Source organism: Arvicanthis niloticus, chromosome 5 (genome assembly GCF_011762505.2).
Source record: "Arvicanthis niloticus isolate mArvNil1 chromosome 5, mArvNil1.pat.X, whole genome shotgun sequence".
Lineage (NCBI taxonomy): Eukaryota > Metazoa > Chordata > Mammalia > Rodentia > Muridae > Arvicanthis > Arvicanthis niloticus.
In genome coordinates, this window is record NC_047662.1 from 100,473,770 (window position 1) to 100,496,756 (window position 22,987).

Genomic DNA, 22,987 nt, shown 5'->3' on the forward strand with positions numbered 1-22,987 from the left:
AAGAACGGACTGGGGGAGGAAATGTGGCAAAGGAGAGCGGAGAAGAAAACATAACAATTACAAGGCCAGGCTGGGTATGGTGGTACACAACTTTGATTTCAGGCTCAGAGACAAGTGGATCTCTATGAGTTCAAGGCCAGCCTGGTCTACATAGTGAATTCTAGGACATCCAGGGCTATGTGGAGAGAATCTGCTTCAAGGAAAAAAAAAAAAAAACCTCAGTTGTACAAAAAAAAAAAAAATTCATTCATTTCTTTTCTTTAATGGAATTGCCTGTAAGTGAGAAGGCTGTATCAGATTGGGCAGATGGAATCATAATCTCAGTCAGGGGCAGTCTGTCTTTCCTGGGATCGCCACAACTTAGGGAGATTTAATCAGACCTTTTGATGGATCATGCACTCCTCTCAGGGTCCTCTGACCTCTTCACTGTGGTCCCCAACTCCAAGCTTCCCCTTTATGACAGCCTCCATAGGGCTTAGGGGACACTGGCCCAGTCTTCAGCATCAGGGCTAAGCTCTGCCAGGATGTCAGCCTTTCACCTGCCACTACGCTTGCTCTGTGGCTCGAATGAGTCCCCTCAGGTCAGTCACTGCACCCCAGACATTTGCTCTCTGGCTGTGGGAACCAACGGTTTTTACCCCAGGAGTGAGTCTGGAAACGGAACCCCCTGCAGATGGCAACAGCCGACCTGAGAAAGACTGACATGTAGTGTGAGGGAACTGTACTTCAGCCGGAGCTGTGGCTAACTGCACAGGCCAGCATCTGGTCCAGCTTTCGAATAAAGACACTTTATTTTTAAATGAGTTTGGACAGAGTTTCTCTCATTTTCCATACAAAGTTCTCTTGGTTGCCATGGCACCGGGTTTTGAATGTTGTTGAGGCTGTTGCTGGCAATGCAAGTGTCCAAACCTGCAGACCACAGCCTACCACCCCGTGTTGCAGCTAGTGGGGGAGTGGGAAACTGATGGCCACTGACCTGAGGATTAGTATAGCCATTTGCTTTCTCCTATTTATACCCATGTGCTATATATAATTATCACACACACACACACACACACACACACACACACACACACACACACACTTTAAAAAATCCTTATCATTTGGGACGACCTTGGGGATTTCTGGAGATGTTACAGCTGTGAGTGTTGTAGATTTTATGGGAAGAAAGCAATAAGAACTGCTAGCCTGAGACCTGCTAGCCCATGCCACTGAAATGACTGGAGCTGGGCTGGGCTGGGGAGAGAGAAGACACACAGCTCTCCACGTTCCCTCACAGACAAGTTCCACCATTGAGAGTAACAGCCTTCTTTTTCTGATAATAAGACTCAAGAAGCCTTCCCAGAATGGAGCCGTAGGCCACTGTGATAGAATGAGTGATATTTTGCAAGCTTCTCTTTTAAAAAATTATTTACTCTGTGTGTGTGTGTGTGTGTGTGTGTGTGTGTGTGCAGGTACGCACAAATCACAGCATGCCCAAGGAGGTCAGAGGACAACTCTTGGGGGTTGGTTTTCTGTTAACTTGTGAGGCCCAAGCTCCCATTGTCAGGCATGCACCTCTACCCACTGAGGCATCTTGCTGGTACTTTTTGCATTTTTCTTGTCAAACACAACATAGGCTAATACTAAAGCACATGCCTCCATCCGCAGGTCCACACAGGGCAAATGGTGAACAGCAAGAACCCAGCTCTGCATCTGTCTCCTAGTTGTGCATGTCAGTGTCTTTCCAGAGATCTGCACCAGCCTTTGGTCATGAAAGAGTAGATCTACGATGCCACCAAGGTTGAGCACAAAGTTGCCAGCCAACTATTCTCTCCAGAGGTGTGAAGGATTTTCCTTCCAGCCTGTTAGCTAGAAGCATTGGTGCTTAAGGAACATTGATAGAAAACTAGATTTGTTTGTAGTCTTGGTGCTGAGGTCATGACCTAGACCTTGGAGAAGTCCCTCCTCTCTTTATTGTATCACACTTTACTCACAAACACAATGAAGAGTTTGGAAGCCGTGCACTGTGGCAGCATGCATTCAGTGACAGTCACTCAGTTAGGTGTTTCTGAACCACCAGGTTCCTCACAGCAGCCCTCACATCCTTGTTCCTCAGGCTGTAGATGATGGGGTTCAGCATGGGGGTCACCACCCCATAGAAGAGGGAGATGAGCTTGTCTGCAAGGTCCTGCTTGTCTGCCCCAAGTGGGTCCTTGGACTTGGGCTTCCCATACATGAAGAGGATGGTCCCATAGAAGACAATCACCACGGTGAGGTGGGCAGAGCAGGTGGAGAAGGCCTTCTTCCTGCCCTCAGCAGAGGGGATCCTCAGGATGGTCACAAGGATGAAGACATAGGAGACAAAGATAAAGAGGACTGGGACTGCCAAGAAGATCATGTTGGCCACCCCCATGCTGATGACATTGATGGAGATGTCAGCACAGGCCAGTTTCAGGACAGCCAGGATCTCACAGGTGAAGTGATTGATGACATTGTCCCCACAGAAGGGCAGCCGCATTGCCAAAGATGTCTGCACTATAGAATTGGTGATACCACCTGCCCAGGAGCCAGCAGCCATGGGTACATAGGCAGCCTTGCTCATGACCACTGGGTATCTGAGGGGGTTGCAGATGGCCACATAACGATCAAACGCCATCATACTCAGAAGCACACACTCCGTGGCTCCCATGGCAAAGGACAGAAACATCTGCACAGCACAGCCTGAGAAGGAGATGGTCTTCCTGGGAGTCAGAAAACTGTCCAGAATGAGGGGGACCGAGGAGGTGGTGTAGCAGATGTCCAGGAAGGAGAGGTTCCCCAGGAAGAAGTACATGGGTGTGTGCAGGTGGGAGTCGAGGATGGTCACCAGGATGAGGACCCCATTGCCCAGCAGGATCACCAGGTACGTCAGCAGGATGAGCACAAAGAAGGATTTCTCCAGCTTGGGGTGGGCAGAGAGGCCCAGGAGAATGAAGTGGGACACAGGTGAGGTCTCATTGGATCTGTCCATGGTACATTTGTTTTGAAACCTGCAGGAACTCAGCAATCAGCATCAACATTGTCTTACTCCCCAAGCTCCTGGGCAGCCAAGCCAAAGCCTTGTCCTGCCGAGCAGCTGGAGACACCTTGACAGTCTTGGAGTCTCTGTGAAATTGTTCCCTTCTCAGAAGTACACAGTAGGGGGACATTTAAGTTTCTAACTTAGTAACAAGTTAAGCTGAACTAGTCCTCCTGCAGAGGACAATTCAGAAAAGTGGCAAAGTGAATAAAACATCTCTGTAAAGCATCGGAGAGAAATAAGAGAACTTATATAGATAAGATTCCGGGAATATAAGGGTCTAATGGAGGTTGCCCAGCACTTGAGGCTTTAGCAGCCTGGGGAGGTGACCAAAAGGCCTTGGAACGCCACTGGTGGCCTTGTGGAGGGAAAGAACAGGACTTGAAGCACAAAGACCAGTGTGCAGGGCACCCACCCAAAGTAAACCTCCTCCCCTTTGCAGTGGGACCCCAGGCAACATCACAGCACTGAGGCAAATCAGGGGGATACAGGCCTTTGCGAGTGCTGCTTTCAGGTGGTGCTCCTAGGATTTTAGTGCTTTAGAGTCCGCAGCAGAAGCAGATACAGACCCCTCTGAAGGAAAGTAGCATCACTCCAGCCTGAAACTGTTCCTGTGAATAGCTTTCCAAGTGCAACTGCTGCCACATGTTTTAAAAGAACGAAGTGTGTGTGTGTGTGTGTGTGTGTGTGTGTGTGAGAGAGAGAGAGAGAGAGAGAGAGAGAGAGAGAGAGAGAGAGAGAGAGAGAGGAGGCATTAGGGGGATGACCCAGTGGATGGAGTTCTTGCTATCCAGCACCTTAATAGAAAACCAGATATTCATAATGATCTTCATATATTCCCAATGCTCTGGAGGCAAAGACCAGGGATCCCTGTGGCAAACTGACCAGCTAGGCTAGCCACGTCATCATGTCCCAGTTCACTGGGAGAGCCTGATTCAGTAAGTAAGTGAGTGACTGAGGAAAACACCCAATGTCCACTGTTGGCCTCCACACACATGCGCACACATGCATATATATATATATATATATATATATATATATACATATGTTTACATATATATATGTATATATACACACACACACGTGTGAACACACATGCATAACACAGACACATGGAGAGAGACAGAGACAGGCAGACAGACACAGAAAGAGAAAGAGGGGGAGAGAGAATAAAGTCTATAAGTAGACGATACAAATGAAAAACAGCGGAAACCCAGAAACCCACTCAGGAAACACAACAGCACTTTCCTGGAGACAATGGCAACCAAGGCAACAGCTCTAGGACACTGACATGGCTTTGGGAGTTACTGCAGACCACACTGATACCGCAGTGCCAAGGCTGGGCAGCTTGTTCACACTTTTATCCACTGGTCCGTGAGGGTGGGAGAGCAGCCCTTGGCCCAAGAGCTCTGAGGGAAGCTTCTCTCATCTTCCTTTCACTTCACTTTGTTCACACCAGTGCCCCAGCTGTGCTCCTGACAACCCACAGACCCCAGGTCACTCTGGGGAAGCTTGATACATACCTGAGAGTTTTAAGTTCCTCTCAACACTAGGATTTGTTCTGGGCCAGGATAAGATGAAACCAAACAATACCAAGAGAACCCTTGAAACAACATTGAACACTTGTTTGCAACCTTGAGCTTAAGGCCTCATTGCCGAAATCACTAAACTTCCCAGGTGGTCATCCCTCCAAGGCCTCCTCAGTTCTTACTTCAAAGCTGGCACACTGTTCTCTTGTCATAGACTCAGTAACTGTCACCAAGTTAGGGCTACAGTAACTCAATCTGAGTTAACACACACTGGACGTCGCCTATGAGCTAGCTGTAATTCTAGGTTTGGAGGACATTGCAATGAAAAAGGCACAGTACTTGACCTTAAAGGGCTGAAAATTTCAGTAGAGAACTAGTTGTGAAATTAAAGAATTACCTGAACAGCAATGTCATTACTATCAACATAAAACATTGTGTTACCACAGTAATTATAACAGGCCTTAGATACACTTAGTAACCTGTCCCTCTGCTGACAGTGGTTTCTCTTTCCTACATTCCTGAGAAGCCTAGAGCCCAGGCTTGCCTGTCAGAGTACTAGTGAACTGAACTGTGCTTCTTGTAGCCTCTATCTGGCCCATTCATCTGAAACCTCATCCCCAAGGTAGTCAGCCCCTCCTCCATACAGGACCCCTTCAAACATCCACGAATGGTTGGGTTGTCAATATGAAGATAAGCAAGAGTCTATCTGTTTCTTCTAAGGTTTTAAAAATATAAAATATCCCTGAGAGGTAATATATCATTCAGGAGTCAATTACAAGGCTGATAGAATAGTCCCCAAGTTTGAAGACAGCCTGGGGCACAGAGCACACTGCCTGTGTGACATAAGGGCTGGGCAGGGCAGTAGCCAGCTGGGTGTTTTATTCTCCCTTGGCCAGCTTCATGTCTCCCCCAGAAATTTGGGTTTTGTAAAGGAGACGTTTTTTTTTTAATGTCACCAGCACCAAATCCAGAAATTCAGCTCCTGGGTACTGTCAGAATGTGGGCTCTACCACTGCCCAGTGGTTTCAGATGCGTGAGAGGGAACCGCTTGCTGGGATTCTGGCCAACCCTCTCCTCTCCTCAGTTCTGATCCTAAGGATTACTGCCACACCATGGGTCCATGTGATTCTAGGAGAACACGGCCACCCTGGAGCAGGCCCCTCTGTCATAGACAGGCTGATCTGAAGTGTTGGCCCTGCTAGTGAAAGTCTGCCATTGCTTTGAGCAAAGCTTGCACTTACCTTGCTTGGGAACATCTTTACCAAAAATAGCTGATTTCTCAAAGAGTGGAAAGTGCTTGTGTCAGAAACAGGGGCAGTGGGCCTGAAGAACTGGGGTGAGAGCTCACTCAGAATGCGTGACTCCCAAAGGGTTGGGAGGGACCTCTCCCCAACCACCTGCCCCCTGTACTCAGGGCACAACCTCCAAAGACTGGGACATTGCCCTTAGAAGTCAATTTAAATTCCACTTCACTCTTTGGGACCGATTTAGTCCCCGAAGTCATTTAAAGCTCAGAAAGTATGTTGTCCTCAGCTTAGAAACTTTGTGTCCTTCTGGGATAGTGTCCCTAAGATCCAATTATATGGAAGTTGGCTGACTAAAAATTTTCATCATTTTCTTTCTTCTCTCTTTCACTTTCTCTGCACAGCATAATTAGATCAACAGTGTCCATAGCTGTTTAGGGATCACATGATATTTCAGGTCCCCTCCCCAGCTACTTTTCTTCAGTGCTGTGGCCAACAAGCCCCACCACTATTACCTAATCTGTGCTTCAGTGGTTCGGAGTGGAGGTCTGAGTGAAAAATTTAAAGTTTTTATATTTTATCTTGTTGAGCACCGTGAAGCAACTGGCTATGATTTCCCATGGATGCCACTGGTTGTCCAATGAGATGTGCATCCATCTGGCTTCCTCTCATCTGTGCACGTCTCACTTGACCTCTTGGGACTTGCAGCGTGTGACCAAGGACAGGGTCTAGAGAATAGGCTCGCTCTTTTATTCTGCAAGATGTTTTATTTTTTATCCATCAATTAATTAAATTTTGAGACAAAGTCTCATGTTAGCTCAGGCTCCTGGCTGGCATTAAACTCCAGATCCTCTTGCCTCCACTTCACAAGGGCTGGAATTCCAGACCTGGCTCACTGAGGCAGGATGGATGGGCACCTGCCTTACTGGGAATCCATTCTCAGCACTGGAAAATGGGCAGGAGGGAGGAGGAGTGGAAGGGGAAGAGGAGAGAAGGAAGAAGAAAGGAAAGATTGAGCTGGGTGGCTGTGGTGGTTTGAATAGGTATAGGCACTATATACACTTGTGTTTGGAGGCTTGGGCCATAGGAAGTGACACTATTAGGAGGTGTGGCCTTGTTGGAGGAAGTGTGTCACTGTGGGGGTGGGCTTTGAGGTCTCCTGTGTTAAAGCTAAGCCTAGGGTAGCACATGGTCTCCTCTTGCTGCCTGTCAATCAAAATATAGAACTCTCCAGCACCATGTCTGCCTGCACTCTGACATGTTTCCTGCCAGGAGGATAACGGACTGAACCTCTGAAACTGTAAGCCAGTCCCAATTAAATGTTGTCTCAGTTAGGGTTTCACTGCTGTGAAGAGACACCATGACCAAGGCAACTGTTATAAAAGACAACATTTAATTGGGGCTGGCTTACAGTTTCAGAGGTTCAGTCCATCATCATGGCAGCATCTAGGCAGACACAGTGGTGGAGAAGGAACTGAGAGGTCTATATCTTGATCCAAAGGCAGGCAGGAGAAGACTACTGTGTCTCACACTGGGCAGAGCTTGAGCATAAATATCATCTCAAAGCCCCACCTCCACAGTGACACCCTCCCCCAACAAGGTCACACCTCCCAATAGTTGCTATTCCCTGAGCCAAACATATTCAAACCATTGCAAATGTTTTTCTTTATAAGAATTGTTGTGGTCATAGTGTCTCTTCATAACAATACAAACCCTAAGACAATGGCACAAGTCTTTAATTCCAGCACTCTGGAGGCAGAAGTAGAAGGATCTCTGAGTTCAATGCAAGCCTGGTCTAGCTGCCTGGCTACTATAAAATTTGGGAGGAGGCAGAGCCACCCCTCCTAGTATAGAGCCTGCAGTAACCTACTGAGCAGAGGTACACATCTCTTGCCTTCACTCCATGCTGGAGGGAACCCCTGCAGCCAGGGCAGTCAGGAGATACTTGGTTTAGATTTGTCAAGACAAATTTTAATGTGTCAGGCAACTCCTTGTTTCACATGTGTGCTTGCCTGTGTGTACATGTGATTAGCCAAGGATAAGTGGTCTGCTATCCAGACCCTTAACATTTTCCAGAGAGATAGCTGCATTTGTTGTGTTTCCCTGAAGTTAAATGTGGACATGATACCCCTTGGAGGTCACATACATTCCCAAGGCTCCTGGAAAGGTTTCCTTGCAGTTCATAGGATTTGCAGATTCTCCCTATAATCATGAGAAGCAGTGCCTGCTCTCACATAAGGGAAAGAACCAAACAATAACTGGAACAAGGTGTTGTAAGGTCACCAGAGCTCCAAGGAGGGAAGACAGGGAGAAGGAGGCTGCCTCCAGATGAGGTGAGGAGACAAAGCCTCCTCAGCAGAGAGACCACACATGTAGATCTGTGCTGCACAGAGGAGTGAGGATCCCAGGCGAGTCTGGATGTCAGAATGCTGGGCTGTCAAAGCATCCTTGCCTGGCTCACTGTTTCATCCTAGGTAGCCTAGCCTATCTGGTCTTCCATATCTGTTCCTGACAGGCTCCTTGCATTGTTTCCATGCACTGTGCCAGGAAGAACTTCAGCCACAGGGACCCACATGACCCAGGGGCAGAGACCGTAAGGCTGTCCAATGGCAAAGACTCCCTAAATCTGTCTCTCTGGGGTCTTGAACTGCAAACACAAGGCATAGCCATTGAGCTAAGGAAGAGAGGGAGAAAGAGGAAAGCATAGTACTGCAGGAGACAGAGGGCTTCAGTCCATGTAAGAAGCTGAAAATCGAGGCCAGGAGATAGGAATGAGTCTTTAAAAGAGCAAGCTCCTGGAACCCTGAGTCTTAACACTCCACTACAGAAGGGCCAACAGCAGCTGCTCAGACTCTGACTGACATGGCCAGCAAGTTGTGAGGCCTGACTGTACTACTATTCCTCTGGGAACCCTAGAATTGTCCTACAGCCTTTCATGAAAGCAAGAGTGATAAAGTTCTGGAATCCAGAGGGCAGAGGACAAAGACACAAGATCTGACAAATGCCTTGTGCAGGAGGATTCCTCCCTGCTCACAATCCAAGTTCCTATCCACTGTTATAGTTGCTTCCAGAACTCCTGACAGCAAGTGTACACACACACACACACACACACACACACACACACACACACTTGTACTTGCTTGCTTGTATCTTCAACATGTAACTCCCAGCTTCCAAAACATTAAATAGGGATGCTACAGTCTAAGTGAGCTGTGTCTCCCCACCTCAGATGCTAGTCTAAAGAAGTCTGGCCACCCATGCTTTCTTAGCCAGCTGTAAGGGTAGGTGTTCCCATAACCTCCATCTTGGGCTCAGAGGTATACATGAGTGGCTTGCAAAACTCAAGAAAAATTTTCATTTACTAGTTTAAATATCATTTTTGGTTTCTGTGTGTTTACCACATTACCACAACCTCATGCTCACTTTGTAGATTTGTTGGGAGCAATAGACAGCACAAGACACGAAAAGCCATTATAATGGTACCTCTTAGTGGCACCAGTGCCTCATTGATATCAAAGCATAGCAAATCCAGTTTTTACTGAAAACTCATCAAACACAGAAATTGTCACCAGTCATTTATTGATTTACAGACACCAATACAGCTGGAAACAACAGAGAAATGATGTACTGAAGTATCAGAAGCAACCATGCAGCTGTGGCCTGTCATACAGACAGGAACTCCTCCTCACCTGCTCTGAGGCTAGCACTTAAGACTCACAGTCTGGCTTGTGGGAGAGAGAAAACAGCCCCTTCTATTCATTGGCTGGAGCTAGATATCAAAAATGCCTCCTGCAGGAGGATTCCTCCCTGCTCACAACAGAGAAATTTTGGAAGGAGGGACCAGCCCATTGTGGGTGGTGCCATCCCTGGGCAGGTGGTCCTGGGTTCTCTAAGAAAGCAGGCTGAGCAAGCAATGGGGAGCAAGCCAGTAAGCAGCACCCTCCATGGCCTCTGCATCAGCTCCTGCTTCCAGGTTCCTGCATTGTTTGAGTTCCTGTCCTAACTTCTTCTACAACTTAGTTTTCAGTTATGGTGTTTCACTGAAGCAATAGAAACCCTAATTAAGACACACACCTGGCTTTAAAGGCATTTTTATTAAGATTTATTTATTTATTTGTTAATTTATTTGTTTGTTTGTATAGTTATTTATTTATCTGTGTGCTTGCACACATGGCTCACAGAAAATTGAGGGAATAACTTGCAGAAGTAGGTTCTCTCCTTCTACCATGTAGGTCCCTGGGATTAAACTCATCACCTTTACTCACACAGCCATCTTTTTGGTCCCACCTCCATCTTTAATTTTTTTTCTGAGACAAAGTCCCAATCTGTAGCCCATGCTAGCTTTGAAATGTGATCCTCCTGCCTCATCCTCTTGTGTTGAGGGATGGTAGGCATATGCCATAGAAGGAAGAGTAAGAGAAGGTCAGAGATCCCTTTCTCCACATTCTTCTGTGTTAATTAACTTTTATTAACTGGATAATGTAAATGTAACTTGTATTTGTCTGATGTAATTGTTATCTTGGAGGCTTGCTGCTGAATAAGCTCACCCTTTCTAGCTCCTTTTGAACTCTGGCTGGTTGGTTCAACTCAGCTGTTCTGGCTCAAACTCCTCTCCAAGTTGACAGTTTGGTTTCTCTCATCTTCTCACTGAATTGTTTTGCTTGTCTCACATTAACTCTGACAGTTTGTTCTAATCTTCTGGATCCTTATTCTCTGGCTCCAACTGCCTTTGCTGCCCTGCACTGAACTGCATGAACTCATGAATAAACTCAACTCCTCTGTACCTCACTCACTGCACTCACTGCACTGACTCAATTGATTGACTCTCTCTCTCCCTCTGCTGCTCTTGAATAGCCTCTCTTTTCTGTGCTGTTCCCATGAGAGCTGGCTGTATCCTATCTCTGACTCACTCTGTCAAATCTTCCTCTGATTCATCACTTTCTCTGTCCCTCAATAAGATGTCACTTTCAAACATGGCTGCTTCCTTTGCAAATTAATTTTACCTTAAAGGTGTGTACTAAGGGTGTGCCTGTATTCTAGACAGATCACATAGACCTAAGTCTTTAGATATAATCCCTTTCCAGAGCAGCCAGCTATCTTGCTAGATTAAAATTTCTCTGCAGAACAATATGCCTGAGAAGACTAATTTATAATGAGAAAACTGTTTTGAGATGACTGTCTCATAGAACCAAATCTGATCTTGAACAGTTTTGTGATCAAGTGTGACTTTGAACTTGTAATCCACCTGGCTCCAGCTTCTGAGTGCTAAGATTGCAGACATGAGCCATCACACCTAGTTTAGGTAGGGCACGCTGCAGCATGCAGCCATGGACTCCAGCATGTTAGGTTCTCTATCAGCTGAGCTACACCCCTGGACCCTGAGAAAACCTTATTTCAGCTCACAGATTTCAGTCCATGGTTATTTGGCTTCTGGGCCTGTGGTGAGCCAGCATGCTATGGTGGGGAGCATATGGGGGAGGGCAGACATCCACCCCATGACAGGTGAGGAGGAAAGGAGAAAAGACTCTGCTGTCTCCTGCAGGGTACCTGCCTGTGACCAGCACACCTCCCACTAGACTTCTGCCTCTTCATGTGTCTCCTATCTCTTAATAGCATCAAGCTGGGTCCAAGTTTACAGCAATGTCTTCTTGGAGACTCCAGATCCAAACTGTAAATGCTATCCTCAGTTTAAAATACTCGGAAGGCCAAGATGGGAACATGTCATTTACCTCGTAGGGGTATTTCAGCCTTCTGTGACTATTTCTCCCCTGTACCTGCTACCCAGACAGCTCTCTAAATCTTGCTTTTTCTCACATCTAAGTGTTTCTCAAGGTTACCCTGGCTTTTATCCCTATTAGCCTTCATCCTGGACTAAGTCCACACAGTTCACAGTGCCCAGCCTCCGGGCAGGTTTCTGGCCTGCTCAGTCATAGCTCAGTCTACCCCCAGCCTGATAACTGACACCCCACTTACCTCTATTCTCCCCAGTAACTGGCTACAGCCATTTTAATTCACCCAGTTAGAGAAGATTGTCAAACAAAGTTGGTACAACATCATTTGGTGTACATGAGAATGAGTCAAGGGACTGCAACTCAATTCGGTGGGGGGTGCAATATTTAGCATTTGAAAACATAGCAGCAGCACATCAACCCTCAACAGTTTATTGCATAGAGATTTTCTGTAGTTAATGGAAGGCTGGTGGGGATCTTGGAGGTTGTTGATGGTGTAGAGAGTCGGTGGGTCAGTGGACGGAGTGAGAAGACATCTGGGTGCCTGGGGAATCTGGATCAAGATGCCTGAGGCTCAGTTTTGCTTACATGTAGAGTGTTTGAGGTAAAAGCCACCTTGACTCAATCCTTGTGATCAAATCCCAGGAGAATTCTGAGAACCCAGCAGCAGAGAACTTTTTAAGCCGACCTTTGTATGGTGAGGGAAGCTCTGGGTAGATTCCCACATGTTGTTTAATTGGGCCTATAGGGTAGAGTCTCATCTCTGAGCCTCTCACCAAACTTTAAATTGCTTTTGGGATAGGACCTAGCCCCACAGCAACCCGGCCCTAAGCTCTGGAGAATCTGGAGCCCTGGAGAACACTGTGGAGCACAGAGGAGAGCCACTGGGTCTACTGGCTGGGTGTGGCTCACCAGCTGGCCCAGGCTCAGCTATCTGAGCTGGGGAGTCTGGGGATCCTCAGGCTTGAGAATCAGTCCCTCTCTTCAGGCTGCTGAGCGCTAAGCTCAGGCGTGAGAGTGTAAAGCTAAGATTGCACCTTGGAGTCCATTACCTTCAGAGTCTTTTAGAGACCCAGGAAGAGAGACAATAGTTTATGCTACAGCAGGCCTGCCACATCCTGCTGGTGCTGGGACCCACTGAGAGGTGAGCCTTGTCTGGCACACTTGGTTATGGCTAGGCAGCACCCAGATGGGCCAGTGACCCAGAGCTAGTCACATGTCCTGACCTTGGTAAACTGGCTACCTTGCCATTTGCCTAGTCTGCTCCTGGAAGCAATGGGCACAGCTTGGATGCAACCCCACACTGGGTAAGTGGTGGGCTACCTCTGAGTCAGCTTGCCTCTGGCTGAAGGGAGATGATGAACAAAAGTTCACAGAGTGGGTGGAGATAGGACTTGGTGGGCAAGAAATCGCTTTTCTCAATTCTGAAGGCTGCATCTTGCACAGGGATAACTAGGAATGCTTGTATGAGCCCAGGAGGCTGACATAGCACCAATGAGCAAAGAAAGAGGTTAGAACAAGGCAGATCTCATATCCCAGAGGAAATCCACCATTTCAGACTTCCTGACCACCTTACCCACCCACTTTTCCAAACATTTAAGCAAAGTTGCAAATCCATTCAGTGAGGAGAAGACCCCTATGAAGGAGTCTTCAGTGCCCAGGCAGACACTGTCCAGGGAAGTTTTGCCTTCTTATACTAAAAGGAACTTTTCTTTAAATGTTGATTTTTATCCCCAAACCACTGATATCCTGAGATAACCCATTCTGTACACTACTATCATGACCAACTAGAAAAACAAACAAAAAAACAAACAAACCAAACCCCACACAATCCTAATCCTCACGGCCTGGAACCTCTCCTGACCTCAGAACTGCTTCAAGGGGGGCTGAATCAGGTTGGTGACATTATAATACAGATCTCTATCATTGTCTTTTTGTTGTTGTTGTTTCTTTGTTTTTTGTTTTCCTTGTTTTGTTGTTGTTGTTTTGGTCAATTTTTTTTTTTTTTTAAGATAGGGTTTCTATGTGTAGCCCTGGCTGTCCTGTATACCTGGCTGGGACTCTGTAGACCAGGCTGGCCTCAAACTCAGAGATCTATTAGCCTCTGTCTCCTGAGTGCTAGGACTAAAGGCATGTGCACCACATCTGGTCATATGTGTGCTTTTTAAAGACATACTCACTATGTATGAACTTCAGTCTGTCTTAAAATTCATGATCCACTCTCAGTCTCACGAGTAGCAAGGTCACAGGTGTGCACACCATGCTTGGTTGGGAACTTCTATTTTTAAGAACGAAACAAGCCAATAAAATAGAAATAAGTTTCCAAAGGCAACCTATAGGGAAGCAAGAAACAAAAGTAGGAGGCAGGGGTCTCCTGATTGATCTGAGTGGGCTTTGTTTTTCTCATTTTGTTTGTGTTTGAGACTGGGTCTCTACATATCTGTGACTGTCCTAGAACTCAATAGGTACACTAAACTGGCCTCAAACTAACAGAAATCAACCTGCCTCTGCCTCCCAAGTGCTGGCATTCTAAGCACTGTTTGGCTGGTTTTGGGTTGTTGAGACCTGGTCTGATCTTGAACTCATGAATGACCCTTCTGTCCCCTCAATCACCTGACTACTAGGACTACAGATCTGTGACACCACAGCCTCCTGCAATTGGTTGGGGTTTGTTTGTTTGTTTGTTTTAAGATTTTCAGTTTTATTCTAATTTCTTATTTGGCTTTAAAACTAGCTGATGATGTAATAGATTTCCATTTGGGTTCTTACGTTCTCATTTCATTCTGTTGTTTGCACTCTGTCTTCTACCCACCCATCCCCTGCCCTCCTTTTCCATGATGTGTCTACACTTTGCTCTCTCACTGTCTTCTATCCCCAGGCCTCTTCCCTTAATGCATGCCCCACCCCCAGTCTCATGGAAACCTTTTTTGGTTTCCTGGCTTTTCCCCAGGGTCACCTCAGCTGGACATGCATATGTCACAGTCATGGCTGGTGTTTATATATGAGAAAGTACAGACAGCATTCAGTCTTCCTAAGCCCAGGCTACCAAGCTTAAAATAATGTTTCCCACCCATCTATTTTCCTGAAATTTTCATATTTCTTTGTGGCTGAATTAAATTCTACTGTATGTATGTACCACATTGAAATCAGTTTTTAGAAATTTAGTTAGTTAGTTAGCTGTGTGGTAAGCTTTTATGAGACAGGGTATTACTAGCCTTGCTGGGCCTGGAACCCTTCATGTAGACTAAGTGGCCTTTGAACTTGTAGTCTTTCTGCTCCTGTGAAGTGCTGTTTACAGGCATGTGCTGTGCTCAAATCAGTATGTATAAGCAGTGCCAGGTGGCCATCAGTCAGATCACAGGGCACTTTCACTATCCTGTGTAGGAGCTCCTTGGAAGCAGAGTTATGACCGTCTGTGGTGCAGCTACTGGCTCTGGGAAGCAGAACAGATTTGCCTGTGGATGTGTCTGAAACCCTCTGAACAGTGTCTAAGGGCTCTCCAGTTTTTTTCTTCCCAATTTTGATGTGGTGTGTGATTCAAGGCCCTACCCTTCTGAAGCTGGAACTGTGAATTTTGAAGAAGCTCTAGCAATCGGGTAAGCTTCTCTATCTCCAGCCACTTTTCAGAGCAACCAGCCTGCAGAGAGGCATAGCTGCGGGGAACTATGGGGCTCTTCTCCAGACTACATTTCCAGAGATGAGGGTGGGGACTCCATGTTGGGGATTCCAGAAATTCACAAATGCAGAAAAGATAGTCAAGTTCAGATAACCTAATTAAACTAACAAAACACCAATGAAAGCCAGACACCAACTAAGAGATAAAGCCAGGAGCTGGAGAGAGGAATTAGTGGTGTGGAGTATCAATTGCTTTCCCAGAGAACCAGGGTTTGGTCCTCAGCAACCCCATCAGGCAGCTCACAACTGCCTTTCACTCTAACTCCAGAGGGTCTAATGTGCTCTGCTCTTCTGACCTCTGTAGCACATAGGCACATTACATATATAATAGTTATATATGTGTGTATACATATATATGCACATATATACATATATATGTATATATATATAACCATTAAGAAGGTAAAAAACTTTATGATTAAAAAATACATTCTCCATGTAGGAAATAATATAATTAAAGATGCTGCATGAGAAAGAATCAGGTTCAGAAGGACAGTAAGCTATGTAACATCCAGGATTACTGAACTGTAATGGTAATAGCCCAAGGTCTTCAAGTACAAGAGACAGTAGCATTACTCCCAGGGCCTTGCCTTATTACAAACCTCAGGAGACAACATATATCAGCATATGACATTACTTTAGCTATAGTAATATTATTGACTAGATTAATGTCCTCTCTATCATTAAACTTAATTCTATTCTTTCCAGGTCTGCCACAGAGATTGGCTTTTAGATAATTTGGTTTTGCAGTCGAATCTCAGAGGGTAACTTTTGGTTTTGCTTTGGGACAAGGCCTGACTATGTAGTCCATGCCAGCTTCAAACTCACAGTCCTGTCTCTGCCTCCTGAGTGCTGCGGTTAAAGGTCTACACTATCACTACCTGCCTCAGAGGTTAGTTTTTGGGTGATATTAAAGGCATTGTGAGTTGATTCCAAAAAGCCAAATAATAAGCATGTATTTTTCTACCTTCAGCATTCCTAGGGATGGAAGACAGAGTTTAAAATGGAAGTATCCAACCAGTCTACTGTAACAGAATTTGTCTTATTGGGTCTCTCTGCCCACCCAAAGCTGGAGAAAACCTTCTTTGTGCTCATCTTGTCAATGTACCTGGTGATCCTGCTGGGCAACGGGGTCCTCATCCTGGTGACCATCCTCGACTCCCACCTGCACACACCCATGTACTTCTTCCTGGGGAACCTCTCCTTCCTGGACATCTGCTACACCACCTCCTCGGTCCCCTTGGTCCTGGATGGTTTTCTCACTCCCAGGAAGACCATCTCCTTCTCAGGCTGTGCTGTGCAGATGTTTCTGTCCTTTGCCATGGGAGCCACGGAGTGTGTGCTTCTGGGCATGATGGCGTTTGATCGTTATGTGGCCATCTGCAACCCCCTCAGATACCCAGTGGTCATGAGTAAGGCTGCCTATGTGCCCATGGCCATCAGCTCCTGGGTGGCTGGTGGTGCCAACTCCATGGTCCAGATCTCCCTTGCAGTACAGTTGCCTTTCTGTGGGGACAATGTCATTAATCACTTCATCTGTGAGATCCTGGCAGTCTTAAAGCTAGCCTGTGCTGACATCTCCATCAATGTCATCAGCATGGGGGTGGCCAATGTGATCTTCCTGGGGGTCCCAGTTCTGTTCATCTTTGTCTCCTACATCTTCATACTCTCCACCATCCTGAGGATCCCCTCTGCTGAGGGCAGGAAGAAGGCCTTCTCCACCTGCTCTGCCCACCTCACAGTGGTGATCATTTTTTATGGGACCATCCTCTTCATGTATGGGAAGCCCAAGTCCAAGGACCCACTGGGGGCAGATAAGCAGGACCTTGCAGACAAGCTCATCTCCCTCTTCTATGGACTTCTGACCCCCATGCTGAACCCCATCATCTACAGCCTGAGAAACAAGGATGTTAAGTCTGCCGTAAGGAACCTGGCAAATCACAGATGCCTCACCCAGTAATGGAGGGATATAGCACAGGCCCCACATGTTCTGATGGCTCTCACTTGAGAATCTTAGGCAAGGTGAGGGACAAGTTGTCTTAGAGCCATTCATAGTGTGGTCCACAGACTGGAAATGTCAGTATCACCTGGGAGGTTTCTGGCATACAGAGTTTCCTGGCTCACAGCAGATCTACTGACTGGGGATCTTCATTTTGACCAGATCCTCCCCAGCATTTATATGCATGCTGGACCTGGGGAAGTATGGGTTAAGAGCATGGGATGGATGCTGTGTTGTCTGGATCCCCAGAACTACTTATCACCTCAGCCACTGAACCTGTCAGTGAAGGACAACATCTGGATCTCTCTGCAGCACTTCTTCCAAAGGAGAGCTACCACAACCAGTGCCACACTCTCTTCTCAGGTCGGCCCACATCCTGCCACCATCATTGGTGATATGAAAGCTTGGTTACCTCTAAAAGCTGTTACACACACACTTCTCTGTGGCAGTTCTTGTTGCACCTCTGCTCAGGCCTTGTGAGGCTGTGGGCTATAAGAGGCAGTGGGGTACCTAGTGGAGTCTGCTTTGAACCCTGGAGACTCTAAAGGAACAGTAGGAGTTTGGCAGCACTCCTGGGTCTCCCAGTTCCTCTCACTTAGCTACAGCCCTCTACAGCCCCTCCCAAAAAGAGGTTTGTGTCATGTAGCACAGGGAGAGGGCATGATTACAGGATGCAGAGCCTCAAGAGATCTCCATATTAATGAGATACTGAAAGGCCACAGGGCGTAGCCAATTAAGCATTTTTTCCCAGACCCTCCTCCTACTTCCAAAATGTATTTAACCTCAGGCCCACCCTGAGAACACAGGGCACAGCTTCATCCACTTTCCCTCATGACAATAAACCTTTTAAAACCACGGACTTCCTCTTGTCTTTGGGGCCTAACGTAGAGAACTGTAGAGGGGGCCTTCAACTAACAAGTCACATTCTGATCTCCTGCCAAGGACCTCTCTGAGTTCCAGCCATGGAGAGGCCAACAACTCAAGCAAGCTAGCAGAGCCAACCATGACCCAGCCAAGTGAGTTGGATGTGACCAAGAGTCTCTATCCTGTAGGGCATTGCAGGAGCTTCTCCCCATTTCCCCTTTTGGCTGCCATATGGTCCAGCCCGAATGTCCCTATCTCAGACCTTCTGCAGCCTTTCAGCTGTGCCTGGGATACCAAGGGCTGAGACCAGCCAGTCTCTGGCCAGCTGCCTCTGTCCGGGAACCCCCAACACATGAGCTCCAGCCCACATGGAACCGCAGACTAGGATCTCCCTACACCTGGAGGGCAGTTCTGTGGCTTCACATAGCCTGGCAACTACCCAGGCGCAGTGTGGAGTGAACTCAGTCGAATTCCCCGGTGCTTCTGTTCCCTGTGCCAAGGTTCCAACTGCCTGGGGCAGCAGACACTTGGGATCCACAACTCAGCCCAACAGGACCCACACCCACACTCCAGCTACAGCCCCATAAGGCCTGATCCCTTTAACAGGCATCTCCTTGTTCCACATGTGTGCTTGCCTGTGTGTAAATGTGATTAGCCAAGGATAAGAGGTCTCTGTTCCAGACCCTTAGCATTTTCCAGAGAGATAGCTGCATTTGTTGTGTTTCCCTGATGGTAAATATGAACATGATACCCCTTGGACGTCACATACATTCCCAAGGCTCCTGGAAAGGTTTCCTTGCAGTTCATAGGATTTGCGGATTCCCCCTATAATCATGAGAAGCAGTAACTGTCCTCACATAAGGGAAAGAACCAAACAATAACTGGAACGAGGTGTTGTAAGGTCACCAGAGCTCCAAGGAGGGAAGACAGGGAGAAGGAGGCTGCCTCCAGATGAGGTGAGGAGACAAAGCTTCCTCAGCAGAGAGACCATACATGTAGATCTGTGCTGCACAGGGGAGGGAGGATCCCAGGTGAGTCTGGATGTCAGAATGCTGGGCTTTTACACCATCCTTGCCTGGCTGGCTGTTTCATCCTAGGGAGCCTAGCCTACCTGGTCTTCCATATCTGTTCCTGAGAGGCTCCTTGCATTGTTTCCATGCACTGTGCCAGGAAGAATTTGGTGCCGAAACCCGGGTAGGAACGAACCATATGGCACCGCGGGAGACCCCCCCCCCCCGAGATTCGGGGTGGGTTAAAAGACTACAGGATCTAGGTACATCTCTGAGAGGTATGCTTTGGGTGGAAGCCTTCATTGCGAGCGAATTTTCACCCATTGCCACCGCTGCAGTAGTTGGCCTCTTGGTTGTGTTGCTTTTGCTTTTAGCTTATTTGTGTTGTGAGGATCCAGCCCGCAGCACAGCTATTAGGGCAAGTCAAGAGGTTTCAAGAGAGGTCCACTCCAGGCTATCAGAAACAGAGCATGTTAGCCGGCATCAGGCCAAGGAGCCTGGAAAGGAGAAGCAGGCAAAAAAGCCTGGGCAACAGAGGCAGGCCAAGGAGCCTGGTCATAGAAAAGAATACTCAAAAGGAATAGGGGTTACTGCAGGGCCTGTTAAGGTTAAGGACCCTTCACTGGCTGGTGAAGAGAGAGTGGAGTTCAGGGGGACCCCCTTGTACCCCATTAAGGAGCCTGCCTCCATAGACCTTGGAAGCTCCAAGGAGGAGAGCCTAGAGGAGGAAGCAGCCGACTGTGCAAAGGATAGCCGTTCTGGGATAAGACTAAGAAAGACCTTGAATCCCTCGGCCCCGGCCTTGCCTCCGGCCTATGCCTTGGGCAGTGCCTCTAATTAATTTCTCAGCCCAGGAGATCGCAGACAGCTACAGCTTGCATTTCTGGTCTTTGAAGCGGCAGAAGGCGTCCGTGTTCATGCCCCAGTAGAGTATAGGCAGGTCAAAGAATTAGCTGAGGCAGTACGTGCATATGGAATTGGGGCTAATTTTACTGTATCCCAAGTGGAGAGATTAAGTACAGCTGCTATGACGCCAGGAGACTGGCAGGACACAGTGAAGGCGGTACTTAACAATATGGGCCAATACCTAGAGTGGAAGGCCTTGTGGCACGAGGCACTGCAAACACAAGCCAGGATTAATGCAAATACTGAGGGACAACTATTATGAACTTTTGACATGCTGGCGGGAGTTGGCGTACACGCGAACGACCAGACCACTCATCCTGGGCAGGTCTACGCACAGATAGCATCAGCTGCAATAAAGGCATGAAAGTCTCTCCCTAGGAAGGAAGGCAGTAACCTTTATTTGTCCAAGATAATTCAGACATCTAATGAGTCTTTTTCTGACTTTGTGGCCCGCATGACTGAGGCAGCTGACAGAATCTTTGGGGAACCGGAGCAACCAATGCCATTAATTGAACAGATGATCTTTGAAAATGCCACAGCTGAATGCCGTGCAGCCATTGCTCCTCGGAGAGCCAAAGAGCTACAAGACTGGTTAAGAGTCTGCCGTGGCTTGGGAGGTCCCCTTACTAATGCCGGACTTGCAGCGGCTAACTTAGAAATGGCTGCAGTCCTCCTTAAGGGTCAGAATCGTGGAAAATTCCCTTCAAAACATATGGCCCGATGCTTTGCCTGTGGGAAGGCGGGACATATGAAGAAAGAGTGCCCAAATAATCAAATACCATCAAAGTTGTGCACTACATGTGGAAAGGGCTATCATCTGGCTCGGGATTGCCGCTCTGTTAGAGATATAAGAGGTCAGATCCTCCCTCCAAATCCCTCAGCCATTAAGGAAGAAAATTTTTCAAAAAACGGATATATAGGCCCAAGATCCCAGGGCCCCAAAAGATATGTTACACTGCTGAACACTCAGGGGACTCTTTTTGCTGCAGAGCCACAAGGGGTTCCGCAGAAGTGGACCTCCGTTCCACCTCCCGAGTCCTAGTAATGCCACACATGGGGTGCAGCCTATCCCGGTTGATTATAGAGGCCCCCTGCCAGGGGGAAGTGTCAGCCTTATTTTAGGCTGATCCTCTCTTACTTTAAAAGGACTCGTGGTACACCCTGGTGTAATAGATCAGGATTATACCAGAGAACTTCAAGTTCTCTGTTCTAGCCCACAAGGTGTATTCTCCATCTCCCCTGGGGACAGGATTGCTCAATTGGTTGTCCTTCCAAGCTTACATGATTGTTTTCCATCCACTGAGAAGCTTAGAGGTGCTCATGGGCTTGGTTCCTCAGGAACTGACTGCGCTCATCTGGTGGTTGACCTTAAAACTAGACCCACCTTACAGTTAGCAATAGAGGGGAAGAACTTTACTGGAATTCTGGACTCAGGAGCGGATAAAAGTGTTATTTCTTCTAATTGGTGGCCTAAGGCATGGCCTGTAAAACGATCATCCCACTCCCTACAAGGATTGGGATACGAGGCCAGTCCCGCAGTCAGTTCTCGCTCGTTGACTTGGCAGGCACCAGAGGGTCAAACAGGAAGTTTTATACCTTATGTGCTTCCTCTCCCTGTCAATCTCTGGGGAAGAGATATTTTACAAGACCTAGGGCTAGTTCTGACTAGTGAATACTCCCCACAAGCTATAAACATTATAAAGAGAATGGGATTTAAAGAAGGGAAAGGTCTTGGCAGGAATGAACAAGGAAGGTTAGATCCTGTCTCACAAGAATCAAACACAGGAAGACAAGGCCTGGGTTTTCCCTAGTTACCATTGAGGGTTCTATGCCCATACCCTGGCTCACAGAGGAGGCCGTGTGGGTTCCTCAGTGGTCCCTATCCTCTGAAAAATTGGAAGCTGCTACACAACTAATTAAAGAACAAGTGCAGCTCAGTCATCTAGCCTCTCCCTGGAATACACCCATATTTGTCTTTAAAAAGAAATCCGGAAAGTGGAGGCTTTTACATGATTTAAGAGCCGTCAATGCACAGATGTAACTATTTGGCTCTGTGCAACGAGGCTTGCCTTTACTCTCTGCCTAGCCTAAGCAGTGGAAAATCATAATTATAGATATTAAAGATTGTTTTTTTCTATTCCTTTGTGTCCACAAGATAGACCAAGATTTGCATTTACACTACCTACTATTAATCATTTTGAACCTGATAAAAGATATCAGTGGAAAGTTCTGCCTCAGGGCATGGTCAACAGCCCCACTATATGTCAGCTGTATGTTCAAATGGCCCTCGAGCCAATTAAGAAACAATTCCCCTCTCTGCTGCTGGCCCATTACACAGATGACATTATTATGTGTCATAAGGATTTAATTACTTTACAGACCTCATACCCCTTATTATTAAACACCTTGGAACAGTGGGGTCTGCATGTTGCTACTGAGAAAGTTCAATTTTCAGAAATTGGCTCCTTTTTAGGGACGGTTATCTATCCAGAAAAGATAATTCCTCAGAAATTGGAGATTCGTAGAGACCATTTTCATACTTTGAATGATTTTCAGAAATTATTAGGTGATATAAATTGGTTAAGACCATTTTTAAAAATTCCCTCAGCCGAGCTGAAACCTTTATTTGATATTTTGGAAGGGGATGCTCATATTTCCTCACCGAGGGCCTTAACACCGGCTGCGAGCTGTGCTCTGCAAGTAGTAGAAAACGCTTTACAAGACACCCAGTTAAAACTCATAGATGAAACCAAAACCTTTGACTTATGTGTTTTTAAAACTAGACACTTACCAACTGCTGTGTTATGGCAGGAGGGGCCTTTGTTATGGATTCATCCCAATGCTTTTCCCGCAAAGATTATTGAAAGGTGTCCAGATGCAGTTGCTCAACTTGCACTTCGTGGACTAAAAGCAGCCATTACCCATTTTGGAAGGGAGCCTAAGGTTTTGATAGTGCCTTATACTGCCCATCAAGTCCAAATATTAACGGCG

At 46.9% G+C, this 22,987-nt stretch overlaps 2 protein-coding genes across 10 annotated transcripts; one reads left to right on the forward strand and one right to left on the reverse strand.

Moving 5' to 3' along the window:
* Window positions 1-772: 772 nt before the first annotated feature.
* On the reverse strand, window positions 773-6,298 carry LOC117709037 (olfactory receptor 13C7-like). Of its 7 annotated transcripts, none has more exons than XM_076935072.1 (3): window positions 5,811-6,297; window positions 4,564-4,643; window positions 773-3,011 (listed from the first exon to the last, which is right to left on the reverse strand). In XM_076935072.1, the coding sequence occupies exon 3, from the start codon at window positions 2,990-2,992 to the stop codon at window positions 2,033-2,035; it is 960 nt and encodes a 319-aa protein (XP_076791187.1). In that variant the 5' UTR covers window positions 2,993-3,011; window positions 4,564-4,643; window positions 5,811-6,297; the 3' UTR covers window positions 773-2,032. The 7 variants fall into 7 exon arrangements, with proteins under 7 accessions (XP_076791187.1, XP_076791185.1, XP_076791184.1 ...); XM_076935070.1 differs by having other exon boundaries at window positions 773-3,675; window positions 5,811-6,295; XM_076935069.1 differs by having other exon boundaries at window positions 773-3,678; window positions 5,811-6,295.
* Window positions 6,299-12,260: 5,962 nt separating this feature from the next.
* On the forward strand, window positions 12,261-18,071 carry LOC117708992 (olfactory receptor 13C7-like). 3 transcript variants are annotated; one of them, XM_076935075.1, is made up of 4 exons: window positions 12,261-13,437; window positions 14,927-15,138; window positions 15,926-16,109; window positions 16,191-18,071. In XM_076935075.1, the coding sequence occupies exon 4, from the start codon at window positions 16,221-16,223 to the stop codon at window positions 17,175-17,177; it is 957 nt and encodes a 318-aa protein (XP_076791190.1). In that variant the 5' UTR covers window positions 12,261-13,437; window positions 14,927-15,138; window positions 15,926-16,109; window positions 16,191-16,220; the 3' UTR covers window positions 17,178-18,071. The 3 variants fall into 3 exon arrangements, with proteins under 3 accessions (XP_076791190.1, XP_076791189.1, XP_076791191.1); XM_076935074.1 differs by having other exon boundaries at window positions 12,261-12,849; XM_076935076.1 differs by having other exon boundaries at window positions 12,261-12,686.
* Window positions 18,072-22,987: the final 4,916 nt, after the last annotated feature.